The sequence below is a fragment of the Mauremys mutica genome, chromosome 3 (assembly GCF_020497125.1).
Source record: "Mauremys mutica isolate MM-2020 ecotype Southern chromosome 3, ASM2049712v1, whole genome shotgun sequence".
NCBI lineage: Eukaryota > Metazoa > Chordata > Testudines > Geoemydidae > Mauremys > Mauremys mutica.
The window spans coordinates 111,283,962-111,302,582 of record NC_059074.1 but is presented as its reverse complement, the minus strand read 5'-3'; the positions used below and the strand labels follow the sequence as shown (position 1 = coordinate 111,302,582).

Below are 18,621 nucleotides of genomic sequence, written 5' to 3'. Positions count from 1 at the left end.
GAGGTTTAAAGGGCTCTGGGCTCCCCGCGGCTGCGGGCAACCCAGAGCCTTTTAATTCCCGGCCGCGGCTGGGATTTAAAGGGCTCTGGGCTCCCCGCCGCCGCGGGCAGCGCAGAGCCCTCTGATTCCCGGCCGCGGCTGAGATTTAAAGGGCTCTGGGCTCCCTGCGGCTGTGGGCAACCCAGAGCCTTTTAATTCCCGGCCGCGGCTGGGATTTAAAGGGGAGAAACCTAGCTCCAAATATTGGTGGAGCAGAGCCCCTGACTGTGAATATTCCTGGGGCTTTAGCCCCAGGAGCCCATATAAGTTGGCGCCCATGGACATCTCCTTACCCTTAATTGCTGCTATGATGACAGCATGCAACTGAACACAAGGACAAGATTAATATCTTCCTCTGAAAATAATACTTTGCAAGTCAGAGCAATGGGAAGTGTGGGTACTTTCACCTTATCTAATAACCAAGAGTAGCCTCTCTAGTGGGATAAATCTGCAACAGGTTGGGGCCAAACAATTCCAGAAGCTTATTTCTGAACTTTGCAGTTCATTGTATTGCCACACAAGGAACCCTATCATGCCACAAGACAAGTCCCATCTGATTATACATTTGATAAACTGAAATGATTTGTTTTACAATAGATAAATAAAATTGGTAACAATAGATGGCACACGTTTTACAAAATATCCCAATCCCTATTCAACTGATCACAATTCATTTTGAAACAATGACGTGATAAAACACGCAATTATTACTGTCAAATAATGACAAGACAGTGGCATTCTGCAATATGACACAGAAAAGAAAGAGATTAAAGTAGCACCATAAGCTCACAAAACAGCCATGCAACATAAACATGCCACATACAATGTACAGTAAACGGCAATGCAAAAAAGTATTTTTGTTTTCACCAACTTCAAATGGTCACTCCTTAATACATTTCAAATTGAACATTACACAACAATCCTATTCATAGCAGCAACATGAGAACCATGAAGATGGGCATTTTCTAATTCTTCTAGATAGATTCACTGGGCTCCTATTAAAATACATTATTAGTAGGACATCTGTCTCACAACCCTAGTAAATAATTATGAGTGAGATGACAAAATTTTCAAAATCTTCTATGATGTGTACAATTTATTAAACTGATAGCAGAAATTTCAGTTACAATGTGGAGTTCATGGACTGACTATGTGTCAAGCTAAGATTTTGTCATGGATATTTTTAGGAAAAGCCAGGCACAAGAAAAGTTCTCAGAAGCCAATGACCTGTCCCTGACTCTTCCTAAAAATATCCATGATACAATGGGAAGGGACTGGGCAGCTGCAGGGTGGCTGGGAGCTCTGGGCTCCAGTGGCAGAGGGGAGCCTCAGGGTCCCCCTGCCTCCTCCCCAGTGGTGGGGAGCTGCAGGGGTCCTCCTGCCCCCCATGGCGATGGCTGGGGAGCTGCCTCGGTACCTCCACTGCCTGCGGTGGCTGGGAGCTTTGGGGCTGGCTGCCTCAGGCGGTGGGGATACCTCACAGCTCCCTGCAGCTGTGGGAGGTGGAATGACCCTGCAGCTCCCAGCCACTGGGGCTGAAGACACAGAGGTCTTTGGAAGTCCCAGATTCTGTGACTTCTGCATCCTTTGTGACAAAATTGTAGCTTTAATTAATGCATATATTACACATAGTTAACATCAGTCTCAACTTAACTCTGCACATCACTTTCTTCCTGAAAGATGCAATTCTTTCAAACTTGTTCTAGAAAGTTATTTGAGCTGTGAAGCAAATTCAAGACACTATTCTATTCCTTTAGAAAGAAAAAAAAAGACTTTAGCTGGAATAGATGTCTATAATTCTGTATAATTATCACTGATTTGTTTTATTAATATAATAATGCTGCAATATAGTGACAACACAGTAGAAATTACAACATCAGAGCCAAATTAAACAGCTCAGACAGCCTGGTCAACAACTAAAGGCAATTTTTTGCATAATATAGGTCATTTTTTTAAAATACGGAAAAGAACACTCCTTTTGGAACACTTAAGAAAAAAACAAATTTACCTCTTTACCAGGCAAAGATAGCATGTAAAATGTCAGGTAAAGTTTTGCAAGCTTTGTCAGATTACTCTACCATTGTGTTATAAAACTGACTTTCTACACCATTCTTATTTCAGTCCCGGGATGTTCAGAAAGGAGAGAACCTGTTACATCTGATGCTTTTATTATTGTGGCCAGCTCACCAATGAGGATTGGGACAAAAAAACATCCTCTTTCCACCTTCCTGATGTCTCTAGTATAGAGTCTTTTTATTAGATTGAGAGGCCTTTCTTACTTTGTCCCTTCACAGCCTCCTCACATCAACATTCCTACAACTCTGAATTTTGAGTGCTATATTTTTCCCTTTAGTTGCTGCACTGTCATTACTTGTTGGTCTCCCTTTGTTCCATTCAGGTGCAGAAAAAGTGAGTTGCCAAAGGTCAAACAATAAATCAGAGCCAGTAAAAATCCAATTATCTCAATTCCTAGTCTTATATCTTATTCAGCAAATTCTGCTGTTCGTAGATTACTCAGAAAATACCTCTATGATGGAGGTAATGGCATAAACTACAGATTCTTGTTCACTGAGGGTTCAACCTTTTTGGTGCTTAGCACTCACAATTAAGATAGGTAGGGTCCCAGATAGACACGTTACCTATTAAACTACAATAGCTAGTAATTTGCCAGCCAGGAAGCATTAGAATTCCTCACCAGCCACTTTTGTCTCTGCAGTACTATGTAGATCAGGGGTCGGCAACCTTTCAGAAGTGGTGTGCCAAGTCTTCATTTATTCACTCTAATTTAAGGCTTTGCGTGCCAATAATACATTTTAACCTTTTTAGAAGGTCTCTTTCTGTAAGTCTATAATATATAACTAAACTATAGGTGTATGTAAAGTAAATAAGGTTTCAGAATGTTTAAGAAGTTTCATTTAAAATTAAATTAAAATGCAGAACCCCTGGACTGGTGGCCAGGACCTGGGCAGTGTGAATGCCACTGAAAATCAGCTCATGTGCCGCCTTCGGCACCCGTGCCATAGGTTGCCTACCCCTGATGTAGATATTACTTCATGAAAGAGGTCCAGAAAAGATCGTAAATGTGATAGCTAGGTACCAAAATCCTTTGGTGGAAGTTGGACATGTCATTCTGGATTGTCACTTTCAAATTTACTTTCACTCATTGTCTCAACAATTTCTTTCTCTTTGGTAGATTATTACTATGCTATTAGTTATTCTTTCTATAAAGTATTCTTATATTCTAAAGACATTATAGGTATACCAAACAATGTTGTTATATAACACAACACAGATTAAATCTTTTGAATAAAATATCTCCAAAGGAATATAAACTAAATCTTATTGCTACCATACAATGCAGATAAAACAAATAAAAACCTTAAGGTACTAATGCTGAAATAATAAATTAGAAAAATGAAAAGACCTTTTCCCAGAATACACCAAATACCCATTTGCCATATTTCCCTATTGACCATGTGTTAGGTTATCAATCCATCATATTTCCATTCTGATCATAAAAGGGTTCGATTCATAGCGTGCATTCAACATAATTCAAACCATTTTTGTCAATTAATATGCAACTTTTATTTAAAAGAATGTATAGACTGACGACTTGTCATATTATGTCTGGACAGCATATACCGCTCTGGGTTATAGTATTGATAACGAGGATAGGTTTATATAGCTATCGTTTATTTTTATGTTGAAGGAAAATGCACTACTACCACTATCTTGAAAACTTATAGGGGAAACTAGGGCTTATGGATATGGGTGTAACATTTAGAAGGAAATAAATCAGCAACAGTTTCTAAAGTATACTGCACCACAACAAATGTAATATTATGTTGCAACATGCATAGACTGAACCCTTCTAATATTTCAGAATAAAGTAGAACCTCTTCTCCCAAATAAATAGGAAGGTGCACATCATATAAATTAAAAGTATTAAAACACCGTTTCTCCTTGATTTTGTTAATCATTGTGCACAATATATTTAGCACAGAAGCAGCCCAAAGGATTACCATTTAGCACAGGGAAAGACAGATTAACTAAATAATTCAATGCAATTTGAATTTTTTTGTTGTTGGGTTAGTGTTGCATAGAGTAAGGCACTAGATTAGGAAGAAAGCAGAATTTTTCTAGCTCCTACCTATATCATTGGCTACCATCTTGGAAAATTTTCTGCCTTTGGTCTTCACTGTAAATAATATTTTAACAAAAAATGTCAAAAACTATAAATGTACTAAAAGGATGAATGAACAAAAGAAATAATGCTGTAAAAAATACTGTACCCTTTTCTATAAAATTATTCATTTTTTTATCATCATCATCAGAATTGTTTGGAGAACCAGAACCTATATGAGTGAAGACAGAATGAAACAGACATGCAAAATGGACATTCACAAAACAAGATACATGTACAATACTGATTTGACAGAAAGACTATGCATTATATTTCAAAAGACTTATGAGACATAACATACTGTCACACTGACTTCACAACTAAGATACATCAAAGTACTGATCAAAGATCAAAAGATCAGTGAAGCTCTCTGTTATGTGATGGCACTATAAATGCCAAACTGTTTGCAATAAAGGAGTGTACACAAAAATAAGCAGGTAGTCTGAAGCAAAATGAGTTCTTAGTGCAAGACACCACCACCACCACAACACAGTGCATCTGGGTGAGAGACATTTCTTTTATTTAATATAAACATTTTAATATGTGGACACCTAGTATGTTGGTCTGTAAATAAGAAGAGGACAAAGAATTTATCCACATTTTGATCTAAAGAGCAAACGCAATATGGAGCATCGTTTGGTCTCTAAAATAAGAAATCTGTTTAGAGCAGCAATTTTATTCTGCAAACAACTCCTATCCCAACACCACAATAGAGTACTTAATTCTGCAAGCAGTGGTTCTAAAGACCACTAATGGTGAATGGGCTACAATTTGTGAACCACTGTTTTAGAGAGATTTAATTTGGTGGCTTTTTTAAATCTTATTAAAATGCCAAACACAACAGGTTTTTAATACCTCTAAAAAAATCACCAATAAAAAGGACAGAAAGTGTTACATAAAATAGTAAGAAAATAATACCCTTGTATCTGAGCATGGCACTTTGTATATGCTATGCAACTTTATCCAGGGCACTGGATGAGGGGAACAAAGTTTAAAGCTTTTATAATCTCTTTGTTTTGGTTTTCATTTTATTTCTGCTGTAATTTAGTTTTTTGTCTCCCAAAGCTAGAGGATGCTCTGCCAACTAGCAAGGGCATGGAGCCTTTTCTATAGCTGTCAATCTGTGTAACTACTCAGTGGAGGAAGTTAGAGTGTAACTGATGTTGCAGCTCTGTTCATTTGGAAGATTGAAATTGTCACACCATTCATGCTGTAGCTTCAGTTGCCCTAGGATGTCTCAGACTGTCAGCCCCAAACACTGATCTTCCAGACTGTTGTACAACCAGTCTCCTAATCAAGTTCTAGTTGAGCATTATTTTATAAAAGTAAGTTCCAAAACCATATTCACTGATTTTTTAAAAAATGCAAAGCATAATTTTGTAATTAACTTCATTAAATTTGGATATTAGCCCATAGCTAGTCTCTCCCTAACTAGAGAAATTCCAACCACTGAAATCTGCCTTCTCCTATTCTCTGCAGCTTTAGTCCACCAGTGTCTGAGGGCTTGGCTACACTCGAAACTTCAAAGCGCTGCTGCGGCAGCGCTTTGAAGTGCGAGTGTGGTCGCGGCACCAGCACTGGGAGAGAGCTCTCCCAGCGCTGCAGGTACTCCACCTCCCCGTGGGGATTAGCTTACAGCACTGGGAGCCGCACTCCTAGCGCTGGGGCACTGTTTACACTGTCGCTTTACAGCGCTGTAACTTGCTGCGCTCAGGGGGGTGTTTTTTCACACCCCTGAGCGAGAAACTTGCAGCGCTGTAAAGCGCCAGTGTAGCCAAGGCCTCATCCTCTAATTTCTCCTGGTGCTCCTAAGTTCTGACAATATCCACTCCCCACCTTCTCAGTATCTCATGGCTCCTCCCCAGTCTTGTTGACCTCTCTAAAGCCTTGTCTACACTACTGCGGTAAGTATACCTAAGTTACGCTACTCCAACTAGGTGAATAATGTAGTTGCAGTTGACGTAGCTTAGGTCGACTTACTGCGGTGTCTACACCACGCTGAGTTGACAGGAGACGCTCTCCCATTGACTTAACTTAATCTTCTTGTTCCAGTGGGGTACCGGAGAGTGCTCTGCAGTCAATTTAGGGGGTCTTCACTAGACTCACTAAATTGACCCCTTCTAAATCGATCGCAGCAACGTCGCTCCCTGGTAAGTGCAAACATGGCCTTAGAGTCCCTCTGTGAGGCCAACAACTTCGTATCTCAGCCCCATAGAAAATGGAGAAATGGGATCTATTACTGCAAATTAATTTTTAAGTTATCTTGAGAAGCCCACTTCTGAATTTTAATCTAATTCAAGACAAAACGTACCCAGGATTTTTTTTTTTTTGGTTACTCACCCAGTAGAGTGTTTTAAATTTCTGCACTATGCATGCATACCCTTTGGTTCTTCTATGGCAGAATGCAAGTTATTTAAATAAATTCACTGTACCTGATCTCAAATTCAGATTGAAAAATTTGATGTGAGTGGGAGAGGGAAAAGATTATGTTAAATGAATTTACTGAAATTTTTGAATTTCAAATTTAAGTACAGTGTTGAATCCAGTGTTTGGTTTTTTTTCTCAAAGTCTTTGAAGACTGGTGATAATCTGGAAACGCTGATCAAAAAAACCTACCCTATTTCTTTTCTTCTTTATCACCTTCCCAGTCTTCTTCCTTTCTTTGTTTTTCAAGTTTTCCTTCATAAGGAAAGTTAGTTTAAGCTTCTTTATATTCCTTCCACCTGCGATGTCTAAATAAAGATTTTTCTGGGGCCCATGATACCTGACTTTCACAAAAGATGCTAATCCTTGCAGGACGAATATTTTTTGGATGTCTCCTTTCTTATTTCTCTACCTTTCCTTTCTTCCCCATATGTTCCCCATGCTTGTTTCTCATTGCTTGCCCTCTCTTCATCCATGAAATGTCTCCTCTTTCCACTCTTCCGGTTGTCAGTCTTTTCTTGTGAACCACACTCATTTACACCTAAAATTGCTCTTTTGAAAAAAACCAGTTACCTATCCTTTCGTAACTGTTGTTCTTTGAGATATGTTGTTCACATCCATTACACAGTTAGGTATGCGCGCGCCACGTGACGGATGTCGGAAACTTTTTCCCTGAGCAGCTCCTGTCGTGGCGACAGGGGGGCCCCGCCAGAGTGGCGCCTCATGCAGGTGCACATATACCCCTGCCAACCTGACCCCCCCTTCGGTTTCTTCTTGCTGGAGACTCCGATAGAGGGGAAGGAGAGTGGGAAGTGTAATGGACGTGAACAACACATCTAGAAGAAAAACAGTTATGAAAAGGTAGGTAACCATTTTTTCCTCTTTGGGTACGTCCACACTACCCACCGGATTGGCGGGTAGTAATCGATCCATCAGGGATCCATTTATTGCGTCTCATCTAGACGTGATAAAATCGATCCCGAACACACTACCCGTCGACTCCGGAACTCCACCAGTGTGAGAAGCGGAGTGAACAGGTGAGCTGCGGCCATCGATCCCGCGCTGTGAGAATGGGAGGTAAGTCGAACTAAGATACATTGCCTTCAGCTACGTTATTCTCGTAGCTGAAGTTGTGTATCTTACATCGACAACTCCCCCCCCCAGCGTAGACCAGGCCTTCAAGTGATTGTTCACATCCATTACACATTAGGTGACTCACAAGCTTACCATAGGAGGTGGGTAGGAGTCATGGAACAATTGATTGAAGCACAGCCCTGCCGACCGCTGCGTCCTCTCTGGCCTGTTGGACTGCGTAGTGGGCTTTGAATGTGTGCACCGACGACCAAGTGGCTGCTTTACAGATCTCCTGGAGTGGAACCTGCGCCAGGAAAGCTGCTGAGGACGCTTGAGCCATAGTCAAGTGAGCTGTGATCGCTTGGGCCGGCACCTTGGCGAAATCATAGCACAGGCAGATGCAATCCACAATCCATGATGATATCCGCTGCACCAAGACAGGGAGTCTTCTCATTCTCTCCGCAATGGCAACGAACAACTGTGTTGACTTGTGGAAGGGTCTAGTTTACTCCAGATAGAATGCCAGGGCCCTACAGACATCCAGAGTATGTAGGCTACGGTGACTCGGGTCCATGTGTGGTTTAGGAAAGAACACTGGCAAACAAATGTCCTGTCCCATATGAGATTGCGATACTACTTTAGGGAGGAATTTAGAGTGTGGCCTAAATTGCACTTTGTCCTTATACAAAACTGTATAAGGGGGCTCCAAGGTGAGGGCCCTCAACTCAGACACGCTCCTTGCAGATGCCACCTTCCAGGAGAAGTGAGTGAAAAAGCAAGAGGCTAGGGGCCCAAAAGGGGGTCCCATGAGCTTGGTCAGGATCAGGTTAAGATTCCAGGGAGGGACCGGAGGGCGTGAGTAGGGAAACACCCTCTCCAGCCCTTGAGAAACCGGGCTACCATGGGCTTGGAAAACACAGAATGCCCCAGCTCCCCCGGGTGGAATGCCGAAATGGCACCCAGATGTACTCTAATCAAGGAGGGTGCAAGACCTTGATGTTTAAGGTGCAGCAGGTATACCAGGATAACCGGAACGGAGGCCTGAAGTGGCCGTATATGCTTTGGTTCACACCAGCAGAACGTCTTCCACTTAGTGAGATATGCCGCCCTAGTGGAAGGTTTCCTACTGCCAAGGAGAATTTGTCACACCTGAAGAGAGCACTGGCTCTCCATTGCGTTGAACCACAGAGTTTCCACACCATGAGATGCAGAGACCACAGGTTCGGGTGGAGCAGGCGCCCGTGGTCCAGCGTGATGAGATCTTGGTGCCGGGGCAGGGCAATCGGGTCGGCCATTGACAGCTCCAGCAAAAGTCGTAAACCAATGTTGGCGGGGTCTAGCTGGGGCGATGAGGATCATTACCGCCTTGTCTCTGCAAACTTTGAGGAGAACTCTGTGGATGAGCGGGAGTGCTGGAAAGGCATACTTCAGGCTCCCATTCCAAGGGATCGTGAAGGCATCTGTGATGGAGCCCGGACTGTGGTTTTGGAAAAAGAGCAAAACTGCGGGCATTGACAGTTGTCCCTGGTGGACAAGAGGTCTATTTGGTGAAATCCTCACTTATGGAAGATCGATTGCAAGACATCCAGTCTCATCAACCATTCGTGCACGCAGTACGACCTGTTCAGGCAGTCTGTCAGCTCGTTCTGGTCCCCCGGGAGGTATGATGCTACGAGGTGTACTGAGCGGGCTATACCAAAGTCTCATAGGAGAAGGGCCTCTCGGTAAAGGGGAGAGGATCTGGCTCCGTCCTGCTTGTTTATGTAGAATATGGCGGTAGTGGTGTCTGTCAGAACTGTCACGCTGTGACCTTCTAAAGCAGCATGAAAGGTTTGGCAGGCTAGGCGAACCACCCTGAGCTCTTTTACATTGATGTGGAGCAACATTTCATCCTTGGACCACAAGCCTTGCATCCGAAGGTCCCCCAAGTGCACTCCCCAGCCGAGGTCTGCCGCGTCTGTTACCAGTGTCAGCATGGGTTGTGGTATGGTGAAATGGATCCCTTCGCAGAGTACCTGCTGGTTGAGCCACCAGCGTAGGGAGTCCACACACAGTAGAAGCGGGACAAGCGGTTCAGGAAACATAGGGAAATATCTGGTAACTGGCTTAGTAAGCTGTCCTCGAGCGCACCTTCAAAACCTTTGCTTGTTGCTGGGTTGTGGCTTGCCCTGACCCTGGCCTTGTCTAGGCGTGTTGTTCCGCCTCCACCTGTTGTCTCTGCCTCTTCTATGTTATGGCTCCTGCCTAGGACAGGGCTGGTATTGTCTTTGCTGAGGCAGCTGGGGCTTGAAAGGTTTCCTCTGTGTCACCGGGGTGTGCATTCCCAACGATTTGAGGGTTGCCCGGGAGTCTTTCAGGTTATGCAGCCTGGCATCCGTTTAATCCAAAAAGAGACCAGACCCTTTGAAGGGGAGGTCCTGAAGGGTATTCTGGACCTCTGGCGGAAGGCTTGAAGCCTGCAGGCACACCAAGCGCCTCATCACCACTCCTGAGGCGATTATTCTGGCTATTGCATCTGCCGAATCGAGAGAGGCCTGCAGAGAGGTCTTGGCTACCACCTTTCCTTCATCCATGAGGGCCGCAAACTCAGGCTGAGAGCCCTGGGGCAAGGAGTCTTTAAATTTGGAAACTGCCATCCAGGAATTAAAATTGTGTCAGTTCAGGATCGCCTGCTGTTTCGCGATCCTCAACTGGAGGCCCCCAGAAGAACAGACCTTCCTGCTGAATAGGTCTAAAAGTTTAGCCTCCTTGGCCTTAGGAGCCGGGGCTTGCTGACCATGTCATTCCCATTCATTGACCGCTAGGATGACCAGCGAACAGGGGGCCGGGTGACAAAAGAGGAAGTCGTATCCCTTGGAAGGGGCAAAGTACTTTCACCCTACGCCTTTTGCTGTTGGTGCGCTAGAGGCCGGGGTTTGCCAGACCATCTTGTAGTTGGACTGGACTGTCTTTATGAGCAGGAGCGCAAATCTGGAGGGGCCCTTGAGGCTTAATATGTCCACCACAGGATTCTCCTGCTCTACTGCTTCCTCCGCCTGTAGGCCCAAGTTCTAGACTACCCTGCAGAGCAGCTCCTGGTGCGCTCTCTGGTCAGTCAGAGGAGGCCCCAACACCGCGGTGCCTGCCACGGCTTCATCTGGGGATGACGAAGAGGTGAGGGCCTTCTGCATCTTGTCTTCCAGCCCTTCTTGTCCTTCTTTGCATGCTGGGGGCTCCTCTGGGTCCTGCCTGACAGACTACCTCCGGGACAGCGCTGGGCTCGGTGCCGCTTCCACTCTCCTGTGTTCCGGAGAAGTGTCTGGTGGCCTGGATACCATGGCCTCCTTGGGCGCGGAGGGGTGCCTGTGCAGGGACCGAGACTGATGCACCAAATAGCCGGATCTCAAAGCTCTGGAGGAGGGCCCCTGCTCTTGGTGATAGGCCCATGGTGTCCAAAAGGGCCACTACCCTGGCGGGCCCCATTGGGGATGCCATGGGGCTTGGGGCTCCCTGCTCGCTGGTGCCCTATGGGCACAGCTGGAGTGGTGTGAGTCCACCTCTGATTCCAAGGACGCTGACCTGGAAGGCCAAGGTGGTGCCGTAGAATGGTGCCCCCAGGGGGCTGGAGAACAGCCCCTTGCCGACCAGTACCGGTACCGATACTCCTGGGATTGGGATCATTGGCTTCTGCTCGGAACCGGGAACTTCAAACTTGTGTCGCCTTGGAGCCAGCCCAGCGATGGCGCCGGGGAGCGGTGCCCTGGCGGGGCCGGTGCCATATGCTGGCTGCGATCCGGTGCCCTCAAGTCCCGCTGGGTCAGGGGCAACTGGGAATCCACAGAGGCCAAGCTCAACTGGGACCGACGCTAGGAGGGGTGCCAGGATGATAACCTCGATCAGCGCACCACTGCTGGCTGGCCTCTTGACAGCACTCTAGGAGACGGTGCCGGAGGCTTCTTTTTGGCAGGGAGGGGGCTTGCCGCTGACAACTGGATGAGGTCCTTTGCCACCTCAAATGTGTCTGGTGTGGAGGGCTGTTCTAGGAGCTCCTCCAGCCCTTCCTCCATGCTCAAGGTGCTTAGCCCGGGGCTCAACAGGCTCTTTGGTGCCAGAGCCACCAGAGCCGGAGCACGTTCTGGGGCAGCGCTTCCCTTTTGAGCACTTGGTTGCTTGGGCAGTGCTGGCTTCTTATTCATGGAGCGCCCTCGGCTTGTAGGCTGACCCTTCGACCATGCCAGTGAGGTCGAACGGTGCTAGGGTTTTTCTTGTTGCGGCATGCTTGCGGTGCCCCACTGGTGCGGGATCGCGAACTAATGCCGGGGCACTCCGCACTGAGGACACTGGCGCCTCAGGTTGCAGCACAGCCTCCATGAGTAGCTGCTTGAGGTGAAAGTCCTTTCTTTCTTAGTCTTTGGCTTAAAAGCCTTACAGATCTTGCAGCGCTCCGTCTGATGTGATTTCCCCAGGCAACGGAAACATGAGTCGTGGGGGTCACTAATTGGCATAGGCTTGCGGCACGTGGCGCAAGCCTTTAAGCGTTGGGCCTGCGGCACACTACACAGCCCAGGGCTGGTGCTGGAGACAACTTCCAACATCTAAACAAAGAAAGCTTCACTATCTATTATTAAGAAGTGCTAACTACTGATAACTTAACTGTTGATAATTGTGCTAAAGGATCACTCGCGAGAGATAGAGAGCTGTTCCAACACCGCCACGGACGGTAAGAAGGAACTGAAGGGGGGTCGGGTCGGCAGGGGTATATATGCACCAGCATGAGGCGCCACTCTGGAGGGGCTCCCCTGCCGCCCCAACGGGAGCCGCTAAGGAAAAAAGTTTCCGACATCCATGCACGCGGCACGCGCACACCTAATGTGTAATGGATGTGAACAATCACTCGAAGAAACAAAAGAAATCAACAAAACCAAAACAACCCATACATATCAAATAATTATATATCAGTCAATATTTTCAGTTTCATTTACATTAATCCTTTTATATGAATTATCTCCTTAGTTCTATTAACTGATTTTTTTTTAAAATCTAAACTTGCCTTAAATTTAAATGTCCAGGTTAGGTCATTTTACTTACTGTACCTGTCAAATTCAAGTAGTTCAGTTAGAACTATCACCAGCATCACCTAAAATGTGGGAGGAAGTGCATCGCTGCAACAACAGCAGGATACAGTAAGTGGATCATAGATTTTCACATATACTGGGCTTGGTGGTGGGTGCGTGTTTTCTTCTTTTGTTACACAAATAGGAAGCACATCTTTGAATACAAATAAGGGAAATATTTCTCTACACCACAAGATAGGGTAGCCCAAAGTTAGGTTTAACAATTCAACGAATTCTATATTTAGGTAAGTATTTATATCATAGCAACACACTTCTTTAGTAGAAGTTTGTTTTTAAATGTAAAGTAGAATTACTCTACTAATCATGATGTCTTGGCCAAATTCCAATTCCATTCTCAATTTGCCCTTCTGAAAAGGAAAATCTTGACTGGTGACAGATTGACAGTCTGATGATGTACACTGAAACTCTGAATACAGTTTGAATAGGTGTCAAAACAAAATTGATAGCTCAAACTGTCAATTCAGAAATTAAGTTTAATACTTTATAAAAAGTTTTCCTGATAAAGCTAAAAAAAGGATATTTTGTTTTGTTATACATTCATATGGGTGATAAAGATGACACGCCTCTTGTCTAAGTCTGAGGGAGCAATGAGGAGGTGTTTTCAGTTAATGGCATTCAACTTTTGAACTTGCATACTCCCCCCCCCCCCACACACACACACGTGGTTTGACAACATATATAGGAAAAGCACTCACAAAATATACTTGCATCCGACGAAGTGGGTATTCACCCACGAAAGCTCATGCTCCAATACGTTTGTTAGTCTATAAGCTGCCACAGAACTCTCTGCCGCTTTTACAAAATATACTGTAGCATGAGAATGTCACTTTCCTCACAGCCTCATAGATAGCATGCATTTCCAATCTAAGAATATCTTTGCCTGTGTGCTGTCTCCCTGAAGCATAAATATTGGAAACTTACACATGCCACTTGACTCATCCTTGCTAGACACTAGGTTTATATTTCCGAGTCAGATAAGTTGTCCTTGATTTAAACCAGAATTCTGAAATGGTTAGTGAAATCTTAAATGGCAAAATGAATACAATGTGATGGAAAGAAAATAGCTACCATAGACAGTTTCTATATAAATTACTTAGTAAACATTTCTGGCACGATTTAGAACAATGTATGTCACATTCTGTGCGATTATAATGTTAAAGTATTTGAAAAAAAACTGTAGTTTTGTAGTTACCCGAAGTGGGTGACTTGCAGCGATCCTCTGGCACTGTAGTCCCTTCATTAATATCACAAAGACCTGCTGAAAAATACAAAGAACAATTCAAAATAAAAAATAAAATTGCTGTTTACAAATCTTTCCTGAACTAGAACTTCAGTGATTTTTTAGCCTCTATATTACACTATGCAAGTGTTTCTCCCACTTGCAGGGTGGAAGAGAGAAGGGGAGAAGATTTTTTTTTTTTATACAAGTCTCATTTAAGAGGCTAACCTCAATTATGGCACTAAAATAGTCTGTTTGACAAAAGAATTACAGTATTACCTCAGAAATATTGAAACTTTTCACTTGATTTTTTTTAATCATTTCATCAATATTTAATCAGAAAAGTAATATTTGGCAAACATTTAAGAAAAAAGGTATAGCCTTATATAATCAGAGAAAATGTTTTTTTTAATTAGAGGTAGATATGTGCATTAAACATGTATACTTTACTCATGTTTTGGATAGTATGACTAAAATCTTATTTAAGTGAAATAAGAAAACTAATTTGTTTGTGATAAAAATTAGATGAATAGGAGGATTTCAATATTAAGGAATTCTATAAAATACTTTAAGATTAACATGTGACCAGTATTGTGTATTTTTAAATAATTTCTACTTTCCTTTTTTGGGGTAAAGTTATACTATATTTCTGCAGCCACACTTAGGTGATCCTGTACCATCAGTTTTTCAACAGAACTCACTGATTCCATTTAAGAAATGGATTGATGATATATGGTGGTTATGGTTTATTTTTGGGGAGTGAAATGATTTTTCCTCTGTTGAGGACTTTCATATAACACTCAATATGACATCATCATCATACAAATCACAAGACTGTAGTTACAAGATTCTTTCACTGACAGAAATGATAACTTTGCACACTTAAAGAAGCCAGAATTAGATGCAAAGAAGGAAGTCAAATCATAGGAATCACAGATATTGCATATTGCGAACTGGAGATACAAATGGAGTTTTTGATCCCCCGTTTTCTTTATGACTTGACAAAGGATGTGTTGAAATTTAAAGTTACCAGTTAGACTTTTTTTTTTAATTAAAAGCTTTGATTAATGTTTTAAGAATATTAACGTTCTCAGACTTACTTAAAAATAATTTTCTCTTTGGATCTGTTATGATGTACCATGCTAATCTAAATACAATGAGTACTAATTGCACAAATGAAACACAATTGAATCATTTGTAAGGGAAAAAAGTATCTGCATGTACAGAACAAGATTTTCAACACAGTGCAATCTTAGTTCTTAGTATCTGTACTTTCTGAGGAAAAAAACCACAAATGTGTTGAGACTGTTGAGGAGATTGGGTGGGTTACACACCCCAAGTCAGGACAGAATCAAATTGTATCTACTTGCACCTGTGCAACTCTACTGACTTCAGTGTGTTTGCTTTGTTGATAAAGGGCAAAAGTAGGTGCAAGAAGGAGTTTTTCCATTTCAAAACTATGGGGTACTAGTTGTTATCTTCTGGAGTCTGGGTTAACAAATGAATATTTTCTGAATGCCAAAACCAAAGACTTAACCTGTGAGGGAAAGAAGAGTTACGTAGCCTTACTGTAACTATGGTTCTTCAAGATGATGTCATCAATGTGGATCCCACTCAAGGTGTGCAATAGAAATCTCGAACTGCATTTTCCGTTGGGCCACACCTGTGCTATGCATGTTCTCATAGAAATCATAGAATCATAGAACTGGAAGTGACCTCGAGAGGTCATCTAGTCCAGTTCCCTGCACTCAAGGCAGGACTAAGTATTATCTAGACCATCCTCAACAGGTGTTTGTCCAACCTGCTCTTAAAAATTCCCAATGATGGAGATTCCATCACCTCCCTAGGCCATTTATTCCAGTGCTTAGGAAAAACTTCCTAACAGTCAGAGTGGTTAATGTCCAATCTAAACTGCCCTTGCTGCAATTTAAGCCTGTTGCTTCTTGTCCTATCCTCAGAGGGTAAGTACAATATTTTTTCTCCCTCCTCCTCCTTGTAATAACCTTTTATTTTCTTGAAAACTGTTATGTCCCCTCTCAGCCTTCTCTCCTCCAGACTAAACAAACCCAATTTTTAAAATCTTCCCTCATAGGTCGTGTTTTCTAGATCTTTAATTATTTTTGTTGCTCTTCTCTGGACTTTCTCCAATTTGTCCACATCTTTCCTGAAATGTGGCGCCCAAAACTGGACACAATACTCCAGCTGAAGCCTAATCAGCACGGAGTAGAGCAGAAGAATTACTTCTCGTGTCTTGCTTACAACACTCCTGCTAATATATCCCAGAATGATGTTTGCTTTTATTGCAACAACATTACACTGTTGACTCTCATTTAGCTTGTGAGCCACTATGACACCCAGATCCTTTTCAGCAGTACTCCTTCCTAGGCAGTCATTTCCCATTTTATGTGTGTGCAACTGATTGTTCCTTTGTAAGTGGAGTACTTTACATTTGTCCTTATTGAATTTCATCCTATTTACGTCAGATCATTTCTCCAGTTTGTCCAGATCATTTTGAATTTTAATCCTATCCTCCAAAGCACTTGCAACCCCTCCCAGCTTGGTATCGTCCACAAACTTTATAAGTGTACTCTGTATGGCATTATCTAAATAATTGATGAAGATATTGAACAGAACCAATCCCTACGGGACCTCACTCATTATGCCCTTCCAGCATGACTGAACCACTGATGATTACTCTGAGAACAATTTTCCAACCAGTTATGCACCCACCTTATAGTAGCTCCATCTAGGTTGTAGTTCCCTAGTTTGTTTCTGAGAAGATCATGCAAGACAGTATCAAAAGCCTTACTAAAGTCAAGATATACCACATCTACCGCTTCCCCCCCATCCACAAGGCTTGTTACCTGCCAAAAAAAAGCTATCAGGTTGGTTTTACACAATTTGTTCTTGACAAATCCATGCTGACTGTTATTTATCACCTTATTATCTTCTAGGTGTTTGCAAATTGATTGCTCCATTATCTTTCCGGATACAGAAGTTAAGGTGACTGGTCTGTAATTCCCTGGGTTGTTCTTATTTCCCCCTTTATAGATGGGCACTCTAGAAGCCTATAGAAGCACTATGCACTTCTACCCCACTACAGTGATGTTAACACTGCCTTTTCAAACTTGGCATCTGATCTTGCAGCTAGGTCAAGAGTATAGGTCTTAACAAAAGTCAGGGGATTACTCTAGGTAGCTTGCAGCTTGTCTGCTAACAGAGTGACCTTTGATATTTGGAGGGAAAGGTTTATCAGCCATTTCGTAGCAAAATGATATGCACTGTGTGGTCCATTTTGATATTCTCTGGCAGAGGAACGCTTGACCCTTCAAAGCACCAAAGATAGTAATAAAGAGATGAGAAGCCGGGCTGAAGAACTTTGTAATAAAACAAGACCCTTTAAATGTCCAAATTGTGGCTTTTTTCCCCTCCAGAAGCAGAATGAGGTTTAGGGGAGAAAACAGGTAAACTGATGGACTGGTTCAAATGAAATTCCAAAACCCCTTAAGGGATAAACTTAGGATGAAGTCTCAATACCACCTTATGTCTGTACAGTGTTGGGTAAAGGGATATCAATGATAAGAGCCTGGAGTTCATTGAGCCTGAAGCCGACGTGAAAGCAACTAAGAGTATCATCTTGAGAGTGAGGTTGTGTAAGAAGCATTTGGAAAGTGGCTTGAAAATGGGGCTCCATGAGGTTTGCAAGGACAATATTAAGCTTTCAAGTAGGAGGATTCTTGAACGCATGAGTAAGTATGTAGTAACCCTTTCAGGAATCTGGTTACTGAGGGCTGTGAGAAAACTGAACAAATGGATGGCATACAGAGACTACTGGTAAGGTGGGGCTTTATGGAACTGAATGAAAAGCCAGGTTTGTAGGGATTCAACCCCAAAAGGAAGCAGTGGGAGGGTCTGAGCATGGGTCACAAGCAAGTTTATGGGACTGCAACTGGAGAAGGCATGTCCCTGCATTTCCTTCCCTCGCTGCCATCTCGTAAACCTGCCTGTAGAGCTGGGGCCTTTTTTCTCAAAAAATGTTGTCAATAAATGGCATGCTGTTGCCAATACCTACATACCATTTACATTAAAGTCAATGGTACAGCATTGGTTCCTGGCAAAATATTGTTATTAACTGGATGTTGTCAATATCCAAGTAGCTATTAAGTGGACTCCACTGTAATATGTTGCAAATGTGTTGTTTGTTAAAGGTTGAAGCTTGGAATTCTGCAGTACAGGCAGCAATGCTATGCAAGCTAACCTGATTACTTGCAGCTCTGGCACATTTTGTGAAGGGACACATCTTTTTCAGATTCTATTCCATGTATTTGGAGGGGATTCAGATGGGCACCTCCACCTGTTCCAGACACATCCATAATCAGTGCACTTGTGGGAGGCATTTGGAGGGGGCTTCTCTACCATGTTTTTTGGGATTAACCACCAGGTCAGTGCTGATAGGACCACTGACAGTAATGCTGATAATGCTGAGTAGTATGCTCACCTGATGTTTTTTAGGAGAATGGATGGACTTTAGCCACGCTTAGAATGGCTGTGGATGAAATGTGGCAAGC

General features: G+C 43.1%; 1 protein-coding gene across 10 annotated transcripts in view; it reads right to left on the bottom strand.

Moving 5' to 3' along the window:
- Positions 1–18,621, bottom strand: part of STXBP5 (syntaxin binding protein 5) — a 212,370-nt gene that overhangs the window by 41,381 nt on the left and 152,368 nt on the right. For 5 of the 10 annotated variants that reach the window (XM_045009874.1, XM_045009875.1, XM_045009870.1 and 2 more), the window contains 3 exons: positions 14,027–14,092; positions 4,332–4,394; positions 4,190–4,237 (listed from right to left, as the gene is read on the bottom strand). In XM_045009874.1, coding sequence (XP_044865809.1) covers positions 4,190–4,237; positions 4,332–4,394; positions 14,027–14,092 — 177 coding nt within the window. The remainder of the gene's footprint in view (positions 1–4,189; positions 4,238–4,331; positions 4,395–14,026; positions 14,093–18,621) is intronic. The other 5 variants (XM_045009867.1, XM_045009868.1, XM_045009869.1 and 2 more) reach the window with 5 other exon arrangements.